Here is a 22,856-nt window from a genome sequence, read left to right as displayed (position 1 = left end):
ATAGAAATTGATTATGAAAAAGTCACTCTGTTCAGCAGGGGGGTTTAAAACAATTTATCTTTTGCATCAGTTTCAAGTGGCTCTTACAAGAGCTCCCCTGCAAGAATAACATTTTGAAAGAAGGAAAAATGAATTCTGCCAATGCCAGAGCTGAAACGCCTTTTTTTTTTTTTTATACTCCCAAAATTTATACTGAGAAACAAACCAACTATAACATGCCCAATTCTGCGCAGATTTGCATGCCACTGTAAATGAGATTTAGAGAGCGCTTGGAAAAGAATCTACTTGATGCTGAGACTCTCTCACTGTATTACTGAAAGCATTTATGTGGTGGGGCATTGACAATCAACTGATATCCCGAGCTTGCCACAAAATTACTGCCGCACTCATCTAAGCAACTGCTTTTTGCTAGCTAAACTGCAAACAGGAGTGTGTTATCAAGTTGAAGACAGCATTGTTCTTTCATTAACAAGGATGGATATTAAACAGTAGGCTTGTAGTGAGCTTCTGCAGGAAAAAGATACCCAACACAGCCATCTCCTGCAAATTCAGCATTCGCAGGTATAGTTCTAGCATATACCTGAAACTTTAAAAATTAATCTTCTTCAATTTTGGATGTCTTTTTACTGCTCGTCAACTTGGAGATGGGGAAAATACTCTGTATACCTGAAGTCTTACCTACTGTTATTTCTCTCCTCCGCTATAAAAAAGTTTATCACTGGAATGCTGACACTTTTGCTCAGAATGTATTTAATGGTTAAACTAGCACCAACCTAGACACAGCCAAATGCAGAAGTAACCGAACCCCAGAGCAGGCACAGCCAGGTGCCAGACCAGCCCCTCCGCCTTTCCAGCCCCCTTTCCAGGCCGTGCCTGGAAGGCCCTGTGGGCAGACCAGCTCTTCACAAATCCAAAGCACAAAAATATCCCAGACTTCCCTTAGCCTCTTTGATTCCTTCTCCTCCACCCTAAGAGGAAAATAAAACCTCAGAGCCCTTTGAAAGAGTATTTTCTCCACAGAGATGAGGGAAAAAGTAGTATTTCTACTTTTCAGTCACTTCACAGCACTACCACAACCCCCAAGGCCCTCCTAAACAGCAGGCAGAAGTTTGCACGATCGCATTCCTATTTTTCTTTTGCAATGTCCTTTTTTTTTTGACCACCTTCCCTGCCCCTGCCCTCCCTCCCCACCCCTTCAGTTTTGGTGCAGGAAATGTTGGAGATCTGATTTAAACATTTATTTTCTTTTTGCATTTCATAAATTAAGGATTTGTATATTGGTATCAGATATTGGCTTAATTGAAATCTTTCTATCGTTGTAATTAGTAACTAATTACTTTTTTCTTCCCATTTTTAGTGTGGAATTGGATTTTAAACAGCAAGAAGATAAACTACAGCCAGTTTTGAGAAAACTTCATCCTATTGAGGAAACTCAGGTTGCACCTTTGCCTTATTCTCAGGAGAGCTACTCCTCCACTCCCAAGCAAAAATCCAAAACTGAATCAAAAAAGCATGGAAGATGGAAACTCTGGTTCCTTTAACCCAAGCCCATGACATGTGGAGTTCAAGGCCTTCTTTGAAAAATATTTGGAGTTGTATCGATCATCTATAATGGGATCTTGGTAGACTGATCAGTGTTACCGGCCAATGTAGTTCTGACCGTTCTGGCAGCATTCAGTTCTCACCGTATGTACCAAAAAGGCCTTTGTACCGATAAACTAATGTCCTGAAGCAAGGTGTTGGATAATACCTTGCCAACTTTTATTTGCAGTTCACCAATGTGGGATGTAAAACCTGAATTGAAAAATTTGTACAAAGATGGCAAGTAAAACTATTCCCCACCCCCTCCTTTAGATCTGAAAGCGTCACATTCTAACCTATTAAATTGTAGGCTGTCATCCTGTACACAGCTAAATATCACTATTGTTTTAAAGCCTTTTGGGGGTTTGGTTTATTGTCTTTAAACAACAACGGGGGAGGAAAAAAAAAAAACAAGCAAGCCTTATGTTTGCAATGGTCTTCAGTTTTACAAATCCATGTTGATCGGGGAGTGCAGTTTTCAGCACATATATCCTGGACAAAGCACAATTTTTCATGTGGTCCAAGACCATGAATAATCTCTAAGATGTGACTATGTGTATATTTGCCTTCATGTGATGTAGACTTCAACCAAGCTATCACATTTCGACAGCGCACCATCATTTCTAATTTAGAATTTAGCTATGTCCTCATCACCAGACGAACAAGTTTGCTGCTCATCTTCAACTGGTGAGCAGCTAGAACCCTCCCAAAGTCAGGACAAGCCTTTAAACACATCACACTGACAGGGTCAAGGCTAAAGGACAATCATCTGTCCTGGATCCCACTTTTAGTCTTTTGGTACCCAAAAGATCTAAATGACATAATCTGGCACAGAAAAAACCAAAACAAAACAAAACAAACCACCCTACAAACAGAATAATCAAAAGCTTGGCGGATTGTTAGCATTTGCCATAATTTAGTATTTTTTTGTAACACAGTCTTTGGAAAACCTCTACACTATTGCAGAAGGCACCAGAAAATTTATAGTTTGAGCCACGCTTTGAAACCTGTTTGGAAGGAGCATTAATTTTATATGCTATTTATTTACTAAGCTTCTCAGATGGGTTTCCCAGCTTACTATAATTTTTACCTAAACCTATTAATTGTACTTGCTAACCAACACACTTAGAGATGTGAATCAATTTTTTCCCAGTTTTTTTTTTTTTTAATGACACTTAAAATTTTGCTGTGAATTATAAACTGCAATTATTTCTTTAAGTATTTGTTGCTGTCAGTAAACTTGCATCTAGAATGACTGTGGGAAAAAAATTTCATGCTAGAAGTGCCCAGGGAGCGAGAATGTTGGGGTTTTTTGTTGGGTTGTTTTTTTTTTTCTTAAAGGTTTAAGTTAATTTAGATAATTTGAGTCATATAGTGTCCTGTGACTGATTTACTAAGAATTGTTTTTGAAATTGCATACCCTGCAGCATCCATAAAGATACAAATTCTTTATGGAATTTGTGGAAAATGTGGAAGAAATGTAATCATTAGCAGAACAGTTTGCACATACTAAAAAATTTGGAGTGTTTTCATTTACACTGTTTTTCCTCTGAACTCGGCATCAAATCCATTTCTCTAAGAAAACTTGAGGAAAGTAAGTTATTTTCTTTCCCCAAAGCAAAGAGCAAGAAAAGGAAGTTAAAATGGGAACAAGAAGCGCAGAAGATGTCTATACCCAGCTCAAAATTAATCTCAGCATGCTTAAGTGGAAGAAAGTCACCTTTGCAGTAAACCTTCAAGAGGGCTACGAGTTCTTGTACACAAGCAAACAATATCCTGAAATACTTTTGTGAAAGCTGAAGGATTAGAAGGGTGATCCTGTGTACCAGGAAGGAAGTGTGATTTCTTCGTGTGGAAAAAAAATGTGTTTCGTATATTTTATATTGTTTTTAATTGAGAACAGAAAACTGTTTGCAAGGCAGCCCACCCAACATGTTTTGGAAATCCAAATATTTCCAAACAAATATTTTTTTCTGAACAGAAATATCAAATACAGACATAAGAAAAATACAACAGTATTCAGTATTATTTTAAAGTAGTGTTAATAATTAATGAATTCATCCATGCTAACATGCTTAAGTGTTTGGGATTGTTTTTTAAAGAAATTAAATCAAGTATCTCTCAATGGTAATCAATTACGAATCGTTAGTGTCACCGAATCAGTAGCTTTTCCCATAAAACTACTCTAAAAGTTCTTGTGCGCAGGGACTCTGACACAAAATTGAACTGTTTTTACGTGCAGTGACTGACTCATAAAGAGACCAGTATTCTGTAACCATTTAAAATGATAGAGGAAAATTCACTGGTGAAACATATAAGAGCTAAAAGTGAAAGTTCTCATGGCGTGTTCTATACATGTCCAAGCTATTTTCTTAAGAAGTTGCAAATTTTTAATTTTTTACATTTTTTTAAAACTGGAAAAGCTAACATACATATAGTCTTGCTTAAAATTACATATCGTGTTATATCGTACCATAAAATGTAATTTGTAATAAAATGTTTTTGCAAGTGTGTAAAATGTATCATATTGTATTACATTTAGAATCACTCAGGCTCAGGTTAGATAGACACTGAGAGAAAGAAAAAATCTAATTCTTTAGAGCTTTTAGTTAAATGTGACTGACAAAGCTATCTTCACCCTAACGTAGATGATCTTATAAAATGCAGGTATGAGGTTATAACAAAGAAAATGCAACTTTATTTTCAGTGTGGCACATAACGTAGCTTTGCTGAATTCACTGATGATACCATGCACTTTCATACACTAATTTGCTATATGCACTTCTCCCATATCATGCTTAAAAATACTTTCTAGTCAATAAATACTGCAGTGATTTTATATTACTTGCTATTTTCTGAGTCCGTATAATTTCCGTTAAGCAACAGTTACATTCTTTGTTTTAGAACTATTAGGAAACACTATTCATGTGAGTATCACTTGTTTTCTTAAAGAAAAAAGTCACTGTAAAAATAGTTTAAAAATCAGGATAAGCTGAAAAAAAATCATAATTAAAACTCAAAAATCCTACCATCAGTACAAAGTGTTTGCTTTTTCTTGCTTAAGGTGCAAAAGCACCGTCTATGCCTTTGATTTCACTCTGTGTTTTAAAGGTTAATCACTTTTTCAAAATCAAGTACGTTCATTTTTCATCAACACGTTCAAATCAAGTACGCCATTCGATGATACCATTTCTTTAGCATCTGTATAACAGCACCCATTGTATATTACTACTGGGATTTGTTGACTGATTGCCACTGAAGATATAACGGATATACCAACACAGTTCTGGTCTAACAGAATGAAACTGACTGCATGAAACAATTTTAAGTATTATTTCAGCATCTATAAAATGCAACTGTGGCTTATTAAAATAACTGGAGTGCTATAAATTTGCTGCCAGTTTGTTCAGGTGAATGCAGCTTGTTCCGATAAACGTTGGTAGGGCATACTCCATACCATTCTCTGCACCAGTGACAGTACATTTCACAACGTAAAAGAAGCTCAGTATTAGTGATGGACCAAAAGCATTACCATCATTCAAACAGCGCTTCGGTTTTTGTGAAATTAGTTGGCAATACTGAATTTCAAATGTTTTTGAAAGATAAGAAAACATGCAATTCAATAAAACAAAGTATAGTTTTTCCATTGTAGAAGGCCAGTGAAGAACATGAGGCTTTCTGCCAAATGTTTTGGAACCCATTTACCGTAAACTTGACACATTTTGAGGCACAGAAACACAACCTACATCTAGTTTCAACTCCTAAATAACTTTAGCCCCACACTCTCTCCCATGACCCTCAATAACTTGTATTTTACTTAGACTTAGGTTTGCATTTTACTGCCGTCCAGAAAGGCATCCTTGCTGGAAGATGCCAAGAGATGGAGAATCCACCACTGTCTTTCCTTGACCAGTTATTCCAGTGTTCACTTCCCACATCAGTGCCATATTCTGTGCTCCACTTCACACTTCTCACTCTCCAGTGCTGTCACCAGCTCCTCCTTTTCCCTTTGACAGGTGTCATCTTCACTCTACAGGACTCTCCTGCACTGTCACCCAGGGGCACCTCTAAATCTCCTGATTAACCCCAAAGGGCTTTCACATCTCGAACCAGCGACCACTTTCTCTACTTTCTGATGACTTCTGCCGCATTTCCGTTTCGGTTTCACTACATCCTCATTTTAAAGTGTAGAGGGGGGAAAAAAAACAGACATGGGAAACACTCCACTCATCAGTGAAGTCATCATGTCCTCTCCTGTCCACTGCTTCCTAGGCACACATCCCAAGAGTATCTATAATCCTATTTTCTTCCCTGATCACAGCAGGTGTTCACTTAGATCACTCTGTCTTTTTCTGAGCTACCATTTGTAAGAAGAGAGGCTGTTGGGAGGCAAGCCACTTTTTACATTCTTTGCTCTTACATCTACAAGCTAGAGGATTTTTCTGTATCAAAATGGAATTTGATTTGTTCCACCATATAAAGGAACCAAGATTATCTGTTTAATAGACAATGATCATACAGTTGCACAGATCTGCCAGCTGAAGTATCTTCCAAAAATTGTACACATAGCGATCCAAAAACCCCATCTGGATGCCCTTTCTGAAATTAAAGAGTTCAGCAACTAGCTTGTTTTTCTTGGCTTTGTAAATGAGAAACATACCAAGCTGCTGACCGCAAGGAAGTAGGGAGTAGGCATGATTCATTTTGGACCTACCATTGTGTCCAGTCAATTCTGATTTACCGAAGGAGGCCAATATGCTGACTCGTGTGGAATGCAACATCCTTCAAAAGTTACTAGGTGAGGCAAGAGATGGTTTAAAATTATCCTTCAAAAAAGACTCAAGGAAGTATGCTCCATTGACTGGGGGTTTTTTTCAGGCAACACATTCTCCAGTAGGAAAAATTTTTGTGATCTTGTTACAGGTGACTTCTTACAGCACCGTAAGCAGGACTAGCTCTAGGTACCTGCAAAAGGAACGCAAACCAGCCAATTTCTGTGAGCAGCAACAAACCGTGACCTTGCATCAGACAACTCAGCGACCACAGGCTGCACATAGTTCTTACCTTCATTACAGTAACACACGCAGAACCTTCATTCAATCAGCAAATGGATCAAGTAAAAATCACCAGTGAGAGTGCCAGAGCAAAATGTAGCCAAAAAATAACGAGTATTAAAGTGGCAACAAGACTTTTTTTTTTTTCCCTGCATGTTAAAAACTTATTTAATAATGCAGGCTGGAAACACACGCTAATTTCCAAGTATATAAATCCACTGCTTTCACTGAAACGACCTGTATGCCTGTCCAGACTGCGCTTAATCTTAGTTAATACAGACACTGATGAAACTGAGGGTCTGGGTTTTTTCTTCTGTTCTGAAGTTCTGAAGACTTGAAAAAGTGTTGTGTGCACAAGCTGTGTACAGTATCACAGATGTTAACTTAGATTATTCTTGCTGCCAACTTCTACGAAAATTATGGTCACATCAGATTTTAATTGATCACTTATAGTCTGTTTTATTTATTTATTGTCTAACTTTCCTTTTTACAACTGGTCTATCTTATTTCAAGATAATTCTCTTTTGAAGGTATCTGATAAAAATAGCTTATAATTTTTATCTAGAAACACACAATTAAGGAAGCAAAAATTGAAAAAACAGATGTGAAAAGTCAAAAGAGACTATTGGAGAATCTTTCCAATCTGTTCAACAATGCAGAAGAAAGAGGCACCTCCTGTAATTAAGCATGGTTAACTGGCAATTTAAGGTTTAGTAGACAGAAACTTTGGTACAGATGAAAAATACAGCTTTGAAGAATACTGCAGACCAAAAACTTGTAAAAGGTTGTACCCAGTACCTCCCATATTCAGATTAAGATACGGTAGGCATCAGGTAAGAGTTACCAAAATCCTTTCTTATTTCCTGGATTAAGGTGGAACATTTGTAACACAGTGAAGCAAATACATTTAAACAGGTTACTGTGCTGGTACTGCCATCACTGTGGCGTGGTCATAGCATCACAGAACGGGTTGGGTTGGAAGGGACCTCAAAGCCCACCCAGTCCCACCCCGTGCCCCGGGCAGGGCCCCCTCCCCCCAGCCCAGGCTGCCCCCAGCCCCATCCAGCCTGGCCTTGAGCACTGCCAGGGATGGGGCACCCACAGCTGCTCTGGGCAGCCTGGGCCAGCGCCTCGCCGCCCTCACGGGGAACAATTTCTGCCTCACAGCTCATCTACATCTCCCCTCTCTCAGCTTATAACCGTGGTCACTTGCCTTACACTGAAGGTCAGGGTTTTGGTCAGATAGGTACTCCAACTCATCTATTTTTCATCATTTTTTTTCCAAAGGAAACTGACCCGGTAACAGTCATTTAGTATCAAACATATGGAACCCTATCCATAAGTTACAACATAGAGGAAGTCATTTGAATTATTTACAATATCTTTAACAGCCTCTAACTGCATATCATCCTGAAAACATCAATTCAGTGTCTTGTGTTCCCATTACATTAGCATATCTAGCAACCTCATCTATTGAATGCTTTGTTCACTAACGTTAAATTGCATTATATTTAAGCGTTCCACCACCTCTGTTCCAAGATAACTACACTGTCACTTGAGCATTTAAATTCTTTACAACCCTTTACTGATCACAAAATTCTGGCCTCTCAAATCCACCATCTCTCACTGACATCACACAGTCAACACCAATATGACTGGAAGTCACACAAGCCTCAAACTCAGAAAGGTATACAAAGAATATTATTAAAATAGAAATGGAAACAATTTCTACAAACAACTGTCTGGGATCTATAGGGGTAAAACCTCAGAGTTCATGCATCCCAAATGCCACAGTAGCTCCACAGTGGTTAGAACAGAGGTTTATAAAGAATGTGAAATGAAACAAGGTCGATTGCCACCGTAAGGGGATTCTGAATCTGTTCCAGTATTGCTCACAAACAGAAAAGAAGTCTTGTTTCGGATGAGAAGAACCACGTCTTCCATTCGTTTGAGCTATTCAAAGCAGGATCCTCAGAGGAACGCTTCCAGAATAAAGCTAACAGCTGATGAATCTTAATGTATATATATAGTTCACAACTACAGGAGTAAATGCCAATTTCTCAGTGTTTTTGATCCAAAGTAGGTTTTTATATTTAAAGTGTATTACGCAACATTAGTTTTTGGATGAGGATGACCTAGCTAAGTATTCATTCAAGGTGAAACACACGCCACCTTTAGCAGTCTAATATGGCTGCCTTTATATAGGAAACAAACTGGTATGTCCTTTTAAAGAAGTTACCATTACCTGAAATATGCCTCTGTAAGGTCCTTTATTTTTACAATTCCTTCCTTCTACTCATCCGATATGGTTAATTCTTTACTATAAGTTCCAGGTAAAACTATACGAGCATCGACAAAAGAAAAGTTAATGCATAATTTCAACCTGATTGTGATCCAAGAGGGGTCAGGTTAAGTCTGCTAATTATTTTATTTATGCTTGCATTTTACTCCTCCTACTTTGCTGACACCACAAAAAAAAATTGTTACTGGTTGATCACAGGCGCATCCTTTCAGCAACAGACTGAACTTTAAGATAGGAGTAAGTACTCATTGAAAATACCTGGTGCTATTAATACTCATTACATAATTATAGTGTGCGCAGATCGAGTGATTTCAAGCTCCATTCATGATCACTACTGATATTTTTAATGCAACTGTACTTACTTAAAACATATACAGAAGTTTTCAAATATAATTTGATAAATGCAAAAGGAATAATTAACATTTCAAAATATCATCTAAATCACGTTAATCAAAACAGTAATTAATTCACATTCAAACTGTAACTGAAGAAGTTTCCTGTATGTCTCACAAGACCACACCTCCTGCTCAACTGAGCGAAGTCGTGAAGTTTTGTACCCTTGTACAGAAAGCTATTAAGGTACCTATGCCACAGATTATTAGTCATTTCGGTGATAATGCACAAAGCAACAACAACATAAACCTTTTGACTTCCTTTCACTGTTCCTGCATCCCAGCACTAGAATATTCTGTAAGATCGATCTCAACTTAAAACTACTTCTTGCTCCAGCAATGGATGTGGCGATCCACTACCACTCACAACAAAAACTACTGTTGCACATCAAAGTGATAAAAGTGGAAGACAAAAGCAAAAAAACTATTAGAGAACGAGGCACTAAAGACAAAATTAAAATTATAGCGTGTCTGTTGACACAAGGACCACCATACACCAAGTAAACGGGACAGCAGTAGATAAGTAATATGTGCTGAGGACAAGTCAAGTGTCACTGTGTGCAATTACAGAGAAATAAAATTGGAAAAGAAAGGGAGATCAAAAAAAGAAAGTACTTATGGACTCAAATACATCTGATTAACAAGTAAAACCTTTTTAAAGAAAGAAATCAGCATATCAAACGAAACTGAATCAAATGAATATAGAACAGAAAGACAGCTACTCAGCCAGATGAGAAATCTCGTCCACTTTGCATCTGGCAACTGATACATAGGAAACTAGTCAGACACTTAAGGAAGAATATAACGTAAAGACAAACACCCAGAAAGACTCCCAAAAACATACTAAGATCTGTCCCCATTTTAGCTATCAATAGGCCTCACTATTTTGTTCATTATTTAGACCAATATTAACGTTACAGTTGAAAAATTAAAATGTCAGGCTTTAAAAATCACAGTGCTACACCACTGATGTGGAACAGGGTAACCCACAGCTACTGCACCAGCTCTAGGCTTTCAAAACATGGGCCTCTATACTTCAATCATCCAAATGCTTTGTTATCTTGGTTATCTCAGTTGTAGTCAAAAAAGACATGCAAATGCTTGTAGAGTCAAAAGATTGCTAATGTAGTAACAAACATGCAAGTCTGTCATTTCCACACTTTTCAGCTGGCTCATTACAAACAATACATCATTTTCTTAAACACAGATATGTAAAACCTGGCTCATCACCTGGCCACCAATATTTTATAAGTAATTTTTCTCCCCCTGTGTAAACCATGGAAAAATTACAAGCCAATGTTTTACAGCTTACTGAACACAAAGACAGTTACTGAAGGTTTTGATTGCTTTGGGTCACCTGGGATTTAAATCCTATTACAGTCAGGTTCAAAAAGATGTGGCAGAGGTATTTAAGTTTACATCAAGAGACACTTACAATGAGCTCCGAATCACGTCCCATGGAAATGACTGTTCTGTTTACTGTCCTCAATAGCTTCTCCATGATTATCTGGACATGCCGTTGTGTTGGCCCCTAAGGAGAAAGAATAAATTAGTGGTAACTAGATACAACAGACACCAATACTATTGAACTATTTATATTTGCCATTAAATCCACCTGTCTTGTGAAAGTTAAATAAAACATCACTCGCTGCTGTTGATCAAAAGCAGAAAATTAATCTCCCAGTTCAACAAACACCATGCAAAATCTATTTTATTAATACATGTTACTGATAAATTAACATGTACTGTTACAATAATTTAAATGAAAATCAAGTCCCTGGAAATATAGCAAAGCCTATGACATTTAGTTACCCAATAATTTTATTTTCCCTAGTCATTTATCCAACATCAAAAGCCCACAGGCATTACCAAATTGTGGGGAGCACTATTCTGCAACAGCTCAATTAAATGGAACAGAAAACCAAAGAAAAACTCTGGTTAAGGAACTGCAATTTCAGTCAATTGTTTCAAAGCAGTATTTCTGCATTAGAAGTAATCTGCTTCTGTTTTTGAAAGAGTTGAAAATGAAATATTTAGTGCAACCAGCTCTTCAGAACAAGTTCAAAAACCTCATGCAGAATGATGCCTACAGGAATTGAAGGCAAAAACACATGACAAGGAGAAAGAAACAGATGAGCTTTGCTCCTGTCTTTTACTTTATAAAAAGGTTTCTACAGAGCTTTCATTAGTCTGAAGGAGAAGACTTAAAAAGGTTTCTGTGAGATGGAAAGGGGAAACAATTTGATAGCCAATATTTGCGAGTGTTTTCCCAGTTAATTATCTAAATAGAGCAGCACCTTTGTGTTGCTTCTTGACCAAACACAGTCCAATGAACCATCTTCGTTCTTATGCCTGGATCTGTATAACAACCCACATCATAGCACTGGATGACGCGTCATTATCAAGGGTAGATTTGTATATATACGAAAAATGCATTTGCGTTTTTGAAGAATGATCCACCATCAGTACAAATACACACAGCTACCGTTCCAATACGGACTTTTCTTCCTGCTGCTGACAGACCTGTCTTTGGGATAAAGCTTACACATTCAGGGAGGAACGCACCTGTCTCGGTACCCTGCTCCTCCCCACGCTTTCTGTCCTGTGAGGTTTTTCTAAGCCTTTCCTCCTCTCTGCATCCCCAGCGCTTGTGGTGCTCCTGCCCATTTTCTATTTTATTTTACCTCCCTCCTCACTTGCCATGCTTCCTTCCTCTCCCTGTCCCCTTCTCCACTGGCAAATGGCTACCTATTTTCTGTAGCCCCCTTGCAGCTGGCTACTAGCAAGCAGTGGCGCAGGGCACCTCCGGGCTCTGCTCCTGCAGCCCCGCTGCAGCTGGGCTCAGCCTGGGAGATGGAGGAGCTGCAAGTGAGTCGCTACCACAGAGAGAAATGGAGCCAACAAAGAGTGACAGGAAGCAGCCAAGCTGTCAAAAAACAAAATTCCTTTTAAAATAACCCACTCTCCAAAGCAGTCACACAAAACTACTTTCAAAAAAAAAGAAACCAAATTGGAATGCCACCAAAAAACGTACTCAAATTATATGGTAGAGACGATGCGAGTAGCTGACCCCAGAGTCCTTTCCAACTAAATTAGTGTACAATTCCACACAGGACTTAAGGTTCAGGCAGCAGCCTCATCAGCCCAAACTTCTGTAAGAGAACATCAAATCACCGCAGCTCACCAGCAAAGCACTAATATTTGCATATTTATGTGAAGTCAAGAGAGACAAAAAAGGGACTGTTATGCAAGCTACACACCTGCATACAAGCCCAGGCCACTGCACAGGTTCTCATGCGCAACCATCTCATACGTTTACGTTCTGAATGGATAAGACAACTACGCTAGTTACAATATTCATGCAGAAGCCACCACTTTCCAGTTCAGGTTGCTTTTTACTGAGGTGGAGGGGTTTACTAGCTAACTTTAAATGGCACTTCAAAAAGCTAAACAAGTTTGTTGTGTTGACAAAAGTGTGTGTGCAGGTATATGTATATATATGTATGTATGTACGTATATACACTCCCACCCCTTCAGGCTGGCCTAGCAGGCCAGTAACAATACAACTCAAAAGTGCATTTCCCAAAATGCTCATGGAAGAAAAACCAAACCAAACACCTTCTACCTACCAGAGGCTACACACCATGTGAGAGAAAAGTTGAACTCCTCAGTATTTCTGTTTACTCACTATCTAACCAAGGTCTGGAAAAGTGTTATTGGATAACAGTGCTGTACTGGATGTGGATGTGCCTCAGAAACAGTAAGAAACATCCGGAGATGTCACACAACACGTCCTCATCACTGGATACCTAAAAAGATGACTTAAAAGAGACTATTTGGGGCAGGGGGGCACAGAGAAGAAAAAAAAAAAAAAAAATCAAGCCATCGGGAGTTACCTGCTTAATTCAATCTAGTAAGATCCATTTTTTTAAAGTGCTAATCGTCACAGAACCATACGATACTAACCACATCTTTCTTGTAAAGCACTTCCAGGATGTTACTCAGCAACTGGCAACAAGCCTCCAAATCTTCTTGTCTTTCCAAGTGATACTTCAGCTGATCTGTCATTGTTGGCAGCAAGATTTCCCTGCAGTCTGCACACAAAACATAAGGTTACATACACAGCTTTAAATAACTTCACAGCACTGCCTAAATAGCCGAGCTGCCTCAGTGCTTACATAAGAGTTAAAAAACTAGGAAAACCAAGCTAACTTCCAGATTTCCAGTCACCTGCTTTTCAACCAAACCCATAGAAACCTGAAAAAGTTATGAGCAAGTGAAATTAAAGTCATTAGGTTAAGAATGCTTGGACAAGCGCTACCCTCCCAACCACACCACCAGCAGCCCCAGTTCAGCAAACTACTCGCGTGGCCTCACCAATATTAACTGCCTCTGCTTAAAAGCACTGGTTAACTGGACCTGCCCAGCACCACCAGCGTTACACGAAACATTACGTACAAGCTTAGCTTCACGCTTGCTAACTGGTTGAGTGTTGGCAAGGTGTATTAAACTTCCTTTACCTTACCCATACTGGTTACCAATACAGCATAGGCTAACCGTACAAACACAGTTCACAGAGATGTATGATGCTATTCAGATTAACGTTCAGCGGTGTGATGTGGTCTTTTACAGCTAAAAAAATGCTGCTGAAGTACTTTATTCTGGCATACAGATGCAGTTGCTTGTACCAGGTACGGGACTTGCAAAGAGAGACAGGGAAGATGAGGAAAACTGACACAGAGCTAAATAATGGAGCTCAGTGTCTTTGCTCAAGTCAAGAACGTAAAGGAAATAAGGTGAAGATCAATCCTCCTAAACCTACCAGCAGGTAACACTGGGGCATGTATCTAATTAATCTCATTAGTATATAACCTGCAAATTGTCTGGCAGAGAGGGACTCCAGAGACCTAGGGCTCACTCCTAACCCTGGACCACATTTTTTTTTCCTTTAGGTGAGATGGCACAGCCAGAGATCCCAGCCTTGGGTGTGGTGGCATTAGCTGCAACCAACCCCAGCATGACACTAGAAGCATGCACACTTTATCCACAAAAGAAAGAAAGAGTGAAGTTAAAACCATTTAGCCTCCCCCGCTCCCAGCCCCCAAATAAATCCATGCCTAAAGGAGGGGAACTGGTTATCCTTGTTCATCAGAGCCTCAAGAAGGAATGCTGATTAAATTATACAGTGTGCATACCATCAGCATAGGAGCGAAACATATTTGGGGGTGAGGGAAAGGAAAGCAGGAAGGGAAAAGGAGGAATTACAAGCATTTTGGTATTTTTCCACCACCGCTAAACAATACTGTAGAACAGGAACCGAAGAAAACCATGAGACCTTTCCAGCTGTTTTACTCTTCTGAAGACCAGTTCCCAAGTCCCTTTCCCTCCCAGTCTGCCCAACTGTCTCACATACATATAGAAGAAGGTGTGAGCTCTGCTTTGCCCAAAGGAAGGAGTACTATGTCTCTATACTAAAAGGGCTGGACTACTAAGCGGCCAGACAGCTTCTTCTGAGATGTCACATGCCTAAGACAGATCAAGAGCAGCACAGGTATTTGCACATGAAACAAGTATATTGAAAAACAATAGTCACCATTAAGAAATTCTTTTTCTCCTGACACGTGGACATATACTATCACAGCATGGGTCACTCCAAACAGTTGCTTTTGTACTATAAAGTCCACCTGGCCGAGAATCTCTGAAAACACGACTGAAGAACTGACTTTCTCAACTGCTACGCTAGCTGTTGGCCCGTGAGATCTCTAATTATACAATATCTGGGAAACGATGGATGAAACTCTTGACAGCCACACATATAACACACTGACATTTTTTTTAGTGATATTACCCAAATTGCTTTGACTTGATGGCATACGGATGACTCACAAGAGGTGGCTTCATGGCAGTCTTTAATGACTGTATCATTGCTTAGAGATAATTTTCACACAAAAGCTGAAGTCCCTGGAACATTCAGAAGTGCTCATGAGCACTCAAATCATAGTCTTTTTACATAGTACTGGACCAGTAAGCATCACCATCCCAACATCAAGAAGCGTGAGTAACAGATCACAGCAGGAAGCACGAGACTAGAAAAATGAAAACTGGAGATTTATCTCATTTAAGAGGGGATGGGCTCTTATTGCAATATGAAAGCACTTATTTAGGGTTCTACGTAAAACTTTCCTGGGAAGCCAAGAAATCAACAGCTCAAAGTAACACTTTCAACAGTAGGAAACCTCCTCCTGGTAGCAGCAGAGGGCTACTCAACCGCAGAAGCTCCTTCTACAACTAAATAATTCCTTTATTGATACACATTTGGTCTCTGTCCTTTTGCAGTGGACATAACTGGCATCCAGAAGCAGTCAGGATAGCCAGGAGTTACAGAACGAGCAAATTGGTGCTGAGAAGCTACAGCAAACACCAGTAGCTCAAAGAATGATGAAGATCTGCATCACCAAAAGATGGTGACCCTGGCTTCAATTCACCAGAATTAAGTACCTTTGCTAGCTTCATCTTTTGCTGAAGAGACATCCAGAGACAGAATGTGCATGTCTACCCTTGACCATTCCTGATGATTCCCGTTGGTATTTATGAGGTGCTGCACCCCAGGCACCAAGATGTCAGCGTTGTAGAAGGTACTATTATAACAGAGTACCCAATTGCATCACATGGGCCCCACACAGGTGCCAACTTCAAAATCCAAATTCCATAGTGAAAACTGAGGCTCAGCAGATGGCCTGCTGGTTACAAGCACAGGATGGACAAGGCAGTATCGCCAGGGCTAAAATATGCACTGCAGATACCAGAAAAAACTGACAGCTAGGATGTAGAGATGTGCCAAGGATGAAGAATTCCACTACATGCTTAAGGTGTTATGTTTTGGCTTGCGGTGGAAAAATTGACACAGGTGTTAAAAACTCAGTGTCAAGGTGAAGATTACTCTCACTTGATGGTCTAAGTGATAAGGTATGGGCTCAAGAGGGCTTGCATCTGCTGCTAAAAGAGAGAAGGCAACGGGATTGATGAGACAAAGGTGGACTTCATAGGGAAACGGTCTGTCCAAAGTCTGCCAGAAGCCTTCAGCCAGTGCTGTATGGTCCAACTGTAATGACTTCAACTATCCTCTGCGCCTGCTTCAAGACTCCCATGTCATCACTGACCACAGCCTCCAGTCCCCTACGGAGCCAAAGAGTTACAGGAGCACCTCCACACGTTCATCCCTTCAGCGAGATACACAGCATGAAGGCTGGAATCCTGCTCTCCCAAACTGCACAATAGGGAAAAATAAGTCACCACAAAAACCCAAGCCACCAAACAAACAAAAACAACACAACAAACAAATAAAAAAACCCCACACCACCCACAAGAAAAACCGTGCTATAATGCAGAATAGACACTCATCTCAACAAGACATCTCAACAAGACACTAGAGGAACTGAAACAGCACTGCCTTGTGAGCTCACACATGGAGGATGAGAAATAACACTGTATAAGCATACCCAGCTTCTAGTAGTTAAAAGAAATATTCTTCAGTCTCAAGTGACTCATGGAAGAACATGTTCACTAGGAATGCACAAGTGGGCTTTGATTCAAAGAAAGTACTTTGAAGAGTTACTTTCTTCAGTGCAGAGCTTTTCTATTTAATCGCTTCTTGGCCATTCAACCTCCAGCTTTGTAGCTCAAAAAAGAAAAATCATGGTCCATTTGTTGAAATTTTTGCCTCCATAAACAGACATTAGACCCTGCAATGTATACACATGAGGAAATACACCTAGCATTGACTTCATCACATCCCCTCATATTCATTTCCATTAAGAAGCAGAGAAATGGGTTTACAAAAGATCCAGAAACATCTTAATCGTAACTTCCCATTATTTGTTTGCAACAATAATGTCCTAATTCTATACAGATATTAAGTGAAAGGAGGTGGTGATCCCTGGAGGAAAAAAAAAAAAAAAAAAAAAGCCAAACAGAAGTGACCTCACTGAAAGAGCCAGGTTGCTCATTACATGATCTAAAGCCCCTGATATAAAAATGAAGCCTCCAAACTGCCCTAATACAGTAAACAATACTACATGTGCATTTAAAGCAATAGTTTGCTTTAACATATTTCAAATGCGTAACCTTAGGTAAAAAAAATAAAAAAAACACACCAAAAAACACTCCCAAAAAAATCCTAACCCAAACCATAAAACCACAGCCCACAGCAACCCCTGAATAGAAAAAAGAAATTGTGAGTGAAGATGCAGCCATTACATACAGAAGGTTTGCCTGGTACTGACCTACCGTGTATTTCATATAATCATCATTTTACATTTGCTTTAAATTTCTGCCTCTGAACTGCTCCAGCCCCTGGCCATGCAACATCTGTTCCAAAAAAAAATTCCCTTCCTTGCTCAAGTACTCAAGACTATTCTGACACGACAGAATTACAGGACTCACCAGATAGATGCAGGTCAGAATTAACTACAAATTTTCCACATAAATTTCAACCCAGCTCAGTATGTTTGACCCAAAGATGCTTTGTGATTGCAGCATTTGTGCCTCTGCACTTGTGAAACCTCAGTACATATCGTTACCTTAGGTTTTAACGTGGAAAGAAACGAGTAGATTCAGAATAAACCCACAGAACAGTGGTGCCACACACTGCTTTCACCAAATGCAGGGGAGAGAAAAAACCCTGATGCCCAGTTGCTAAGCACTCCAGCAAAGACATACAAACGTGCCTTTGTAAAGCCTGCAAGGTGAATCAATCTTTAATAACTTACAAAGGCTCCTAATTAGAGGTTTGAAAATGTTTCACGTCCCCGTTAAACCCCACTAGTGGAGAACGGTCAAAGCTCAATTTAATATCTGCAAGCGTGCAGAAGGCGAAAATTGCAGCTATGTCATCTTTGAGTTAGATTGTCTAGAGTACACTCTAATCAATAGGGAAGGTATTCAAGTTGGGTTTCTGAGAAAGGAAAAAGTAATTGATTTGTCATACTACTTCATTCGGAATCACACAGCCTACACAAAAGACTAAGTTCCCTCGGGTAGACTTGACAACGCTCCTCAGTAACTACCTTACAGGCTCCCTGCCTTCCCCAACATCCACTTGTGAGCATCTGCCGTTTGGTTTGTAGCTGCTGCACGTTATAAACAGGGGAGGATAAAGTGTCAAGGTGTGCTGGGTACTCGATAAAAAGATCCAAATACTTCCCAGGTTTTTAAAAACAAACAAGTCCATAAACCACTACCTCCACCACACACACCAAAAAAACAAAAACAAAAAAAAACCAAACACCCCCACCCCAGAGAACCGCGCAAGCACCAACACGGTGAAATTTTTCTAAAGATTACTTGGCCTTTCAAATTATCAATGGAACTTTTACATTTAGGAAGACATACTGATATATAGCTTAATGTGAAGTAGGCAAAAAGAAATAAATATTGCCAATGGGAAAGACGAAAGTACTCAAAAGTGTACTTCATGATACTCAGCATCTGGCAGGCAATAAAATTATATTAACATACTGGATGATTTTTACAGACTTTTCCCTGCTCTTGCAGCTTCTAAAGGCCTGCTTGCAGGGTACCAGAAGACCTCCCCCGCCCTGCTGCCCAGGCTCTCGGGAGGATGCAGCACACAGCTGACCTTGCTGATGCAAGGGTGCGTGGTGCTGCTGGAGCGGGCTTGGGTGCTGCTCTGGAGCAAAGCTGCTGACAGCAGGCACCATCCTGTAGATCCGTGTCTTTGTCCCATGGGTTTCCCATCACAGAACAGATCCCAGCTTCACTTTGAGGTGAAGCAGCAACAGCTGTTGAACCACTTCCATCATTGTAAGGTTTTCTAGATACGTCCATTAAAATACAAGAGCTAGAAGACGACAAATTCCAAAGATGGAACCCACCAATGCACACACAAAACCACACATACATATATATATATTTATATTTAAGCAAATCCAGTACTATGGTAACATGCTCTACAAGTAGGTAAGATTTTAAGTGCATTCTTTGCTACACACTATTTTGAAAAACACTGCGTTGATCAACTATACCTTGATTCCTTAGGAGCACGGGAGAGGAAAGGTTAACCTTCTTCAGCCTGCCTGTCACAAACACCTCCCAGCCCTGATTAATAGGCAACCTTGAATAAATCTATAGTCTATAACATTAGTCTTCTGTTGAAAAGCCAGCTCTGAAGATAGCTCATGAGTGTGATGCACAATGATTACAGAAAACAATAATTTGACATCTGTTCTCTACTGCACAAGTCCAGCCCACAATGATTAATGTCACAGGAATGTGCAGTGAGAATAAAATATTAATCTCTATAAAAGGATGCTCAGGAGGCATTATCAACTTATAAGCATCCAAGCAAAGACTTTGGATGAAACACTGACACAGGAACTATGCTGAAGCTAAATACATGAAATAAATTTTTGTCAGTTTAAAAACATTTCCTTTGGAGTGACACTGACAAATGCATTTCTTTATTTTACGGTTCACCTAGTTAATGTGGCCTATAAAATAAAACAAAACTTATGCTTAGTAACCTCACTTCTACTACACAGCATGGAGACAAAAATCGTAATTTAAGCCATGTTAAACAATAAGGACTCTTATAAATGCTATATGCTACTGATATTTAGCAGACCAACAATTTCCTAAAGGAGAAATCACTAGATTTCCTAACTGTTTAAGAATACAGCAGCTACACAGCTCACTTGCTAATTAGCTGGAAGTCATTTGTAAAACAAAGCAACAGCGAATACAAACAACTCTATGGGACAAAACAAATCAGATAAATCATTATTTGCATAAAACCAAAATTTTGATGTTTGCAAGGATAAGACACTTTACCAACTCTAAGTACTTCCACATGTAGAACTGAAAACATACATTAGGTTATTATAAAACTGTTCCACACTAATTTATAAACTCATACTTCTATGCGGACATAGTCTTGCAGAAAACTTTTACAACCTAGAATCAATTCAGGTGCTAATCTAAAGGAAGGCTTCCATTGTTTTAGGGTCTGAGGTGGGGGGGGTTGGAGGGGAGAGGGACGTGAAAGGAGGAAGAGATACAGGGTTGGGCTCCATCAAACGTTTGCTGCTTTACACAGACAAAAAAAGGATATGGTGTGCACTGTCATGGATCTGCATAAATTACTGTGATTATTAATGTTACATATTTATATATACATTTACTTCTATATGGTCATATGCAGTTATTTTTATATAATTATTATATATTCCTATTTATCTTATTTTTATAAAGATATCTACTGACATACTTATGTCCTCACTGAGCAAGATGTGCACATATTTGTCTAAACTAGTACCATTTAAGGCCCTATTCAAGTCTCAAAATCCAAAAACTTGCTGAATCAAGATGTTAATCACCGACAATTTAAAATGCTTTACTGCATGCAAAAAGCTGCATCCCAGTTAGCCCAGATGAACACTGGGGTGTTCAAACACCCTACAGATGCACCCAGCCCAGTAATTTCTTCTCTGCAATCATCAGGGAGCAGGGCAGAGTCAAGTGAACTCGTCCAAAGCACAGACTGTAAACCTCTGCGTTCACAACTACCCCTTATCCCGCTGATAGCACTACCTGAACAATTTCTACACACAAAAAATTACAGAAAATATCCATTAAAAAGTATGGGAAAACACAGCAGTTTAACCCTGGAAAGAACTCCTAAAGGGCACACTCTGAGATCACGGCCGTGATTTAGCCCTTGGAAAGGGCTCATGGTGCAGGACTTCTGCAGCAGCCACGACCAAATGACCTTTTTAATGACATTCCAGGAAGCGTTTCCTCACATAAGAAATGGAACAAAATCTAAACCAACATGTAACACAGGTCTACTGCACAAACAGAAGAAGAGAAATTGAGCATCATCACGTTAGGGATTATTTTCCATGCTTCAGAAAAACAAGATGCAACTTAACTGCTTTTCCAGAAGAAAACTCACATTTGTTTTGCCAAAGCCACTGTAGATTATTGAATCAAACGTGGAAAGGATAAAAGAGATCTAAGGTATGCAAAAGAGGCCTTGAACTTGATGAATATAACCCCCGAAAATGGGCAGAAACAGCCGTCTTTATGTTAGTGGGGAATCAACAGGAAAATCTTTCCTCCTTGGTGGTATTTTAATGTATGTTGTTTCAAGGACATAAACTAGAAGCATGAAGATCTGATATACATTTAGTCTAAATAGAGAGATGATTTCTACTTGTTGGCCTGTGTAAATAACCACAAGCTTGGAAAAATATGCTTCTTGAAGTCACCTAGCTATTATTCTCTTATCAAATACATAATATACAGACACATGCACAGACACACACTCTGCTTAACACTGCTTTGACTGACTCACTACATACCAATTTTTCTTTTTCTCCCTTCGGTACTAGGGCTCAGATACAAGCCACTGTTAGGATAAAAGCACCAAAACCTAAGGAATGTACAGTGTGTTCCTGCCAGGGCTGAAGAAACCTTACTAAAAATAAGCTTAAGTTGAACAATTACCGTGAATTTCAGAAGGAAACATGTAAATGACACATGACATAACTAGAAAAGTAGTAAAATTATGGAACTATATTTTACATTCTTTTTTAAAGACCTAAAACCCACAACACCCTAGTACAGTCTCATCCAAGGTCCCAAACTCTTCAGATTTCATGAAGACCACTGAACCATCCATCACTCCACATCATTCTTCAAGCACAACGCATTACCCAAACTTCTACATGCCCACCCCTCTCACTCCAAAATCCTTCAAGCTTCACAGATTCATGTATTTTGAATTTTCATGCCTCTGGAGACGCAAATAAATCTTCCTTGACCCCTCAAAGCACAGAATTAGAGCATTTCTCTCCAACAACAATACACTGATGAAATGCTGTTTGATATTCTGTACGTTTTACAGCTTTCCATCAATTCCACAACCCTATACTGCATACTGCCTTTAGAAGAGAAAAATCTCATTTCTGCAATATGATACAGGATTAGTTGGATACTTATATGAAAGTATTGCCTATCAGTTAAAAATTATTTGATCAATGAGGAGGAGGAGGGGCAGTCAAACTACGTTTTAATAATAAGAACTCAAACACACAGAGCAAGGGGGGAAATCCAAAAATCTAAATTTAACAAAGGCTGTGGCTAGGTGTTTATTTTCAAGTGAAATGTAGTGTTTCTGAAAGTTTCCCAGCACAACTGACTCTCCAGTCACAAATTTTACAGACAATTACCAGTGGCAAGAGAAGCTTTTAAGATAATGCTTTGTTTATCAACACATACATACGTCTATAAGCTCACATAGAAGCATACAGAAGGGAGGGCAAGGCAGAGGTGTGCACGCTGATACAGCCCACGGGAAACGGCACCACCACATCACGGCTGCGGCGAACCCCGCCAGCCCTCCTCAGCGTCAGGCTCCATCCCCTGGGCACCGCACAGCCCCAGAGCTGCAGCCGCCTGAAATCCTTGTCCCACCACTTGGACTGTGCCCCACACGCCCAGCTGGGC

At 39.5% G+C, this 22,856-nt stretch overlaps 2 protein-coding genes across 4 annotated transcripts in view; one reads left to right on the top strand and one right to left on the bottom strand.

Annotated features, from left to right (window-relative positions):
* Positions 1-6,614, top strand: part of INSYN2A (inhibitory synaptic factor 2A) — a 51,279-nt gene extending 44,665 nt beyond the window's left edge. For both annotated transcript variants that reach the window (XM_040605771.1, XM_040605770.1), the window contains one exon: positions 1,358-6,614. In XM_040605771.1, coding sequence (XP_040461705.1) covers positions 1,358-1,541 — 184 coding nt within the window. In that variant the 3' untranslated portion in view covers positions 1,542-6,614. The remainder of the gene's footprint in view (positions 1-1,357) is intronic.
* The window catches only part of DOCK1 (dedicator of cytokinesis 1), a 319,815-nt gene that overhangs the window by 210,222 nt on the left and 86,737 nt on the right, over positions 1-22,856 (bottom strand). For both annotated transcript variants that reach the window (XM_040605768.1, XM_040605769.1), the window contains exons 26-27: positions 13,296-13,423; positions 10,765-10,860 (exon numbers count right to left, since the gene is read on the bottom strand). In XM_040605768.1, the coding sequence (XP_040461702.1) occupies positions 10,765-10,860; positions 13,296-13,423 (224 nt within the window). The remainder of the gene's footprint in view (positions 1-10,764; positions 10,861-13,295; positions 13,424-22,856) is intronic.

This window comes from Falco naumanni, chromosome 9 (assembly GCF_017639655.2).
Source record: "Falco naumanni isolate bFalNau1 chromosome 9, bFalNau1.pat, whole genome shotgun sequence".
NCBI classification, from domain to species: domain Eukaryota; kingdom Metazoa; phylum Chordata; class Aves; order Falconiformes; family Falconidae; genus Falco; species Falco naumanni.
Note: the sequence above shows the minus strand (reverse complement) of the source record. Positions and strands in the feature narration are given on the sequence as shown.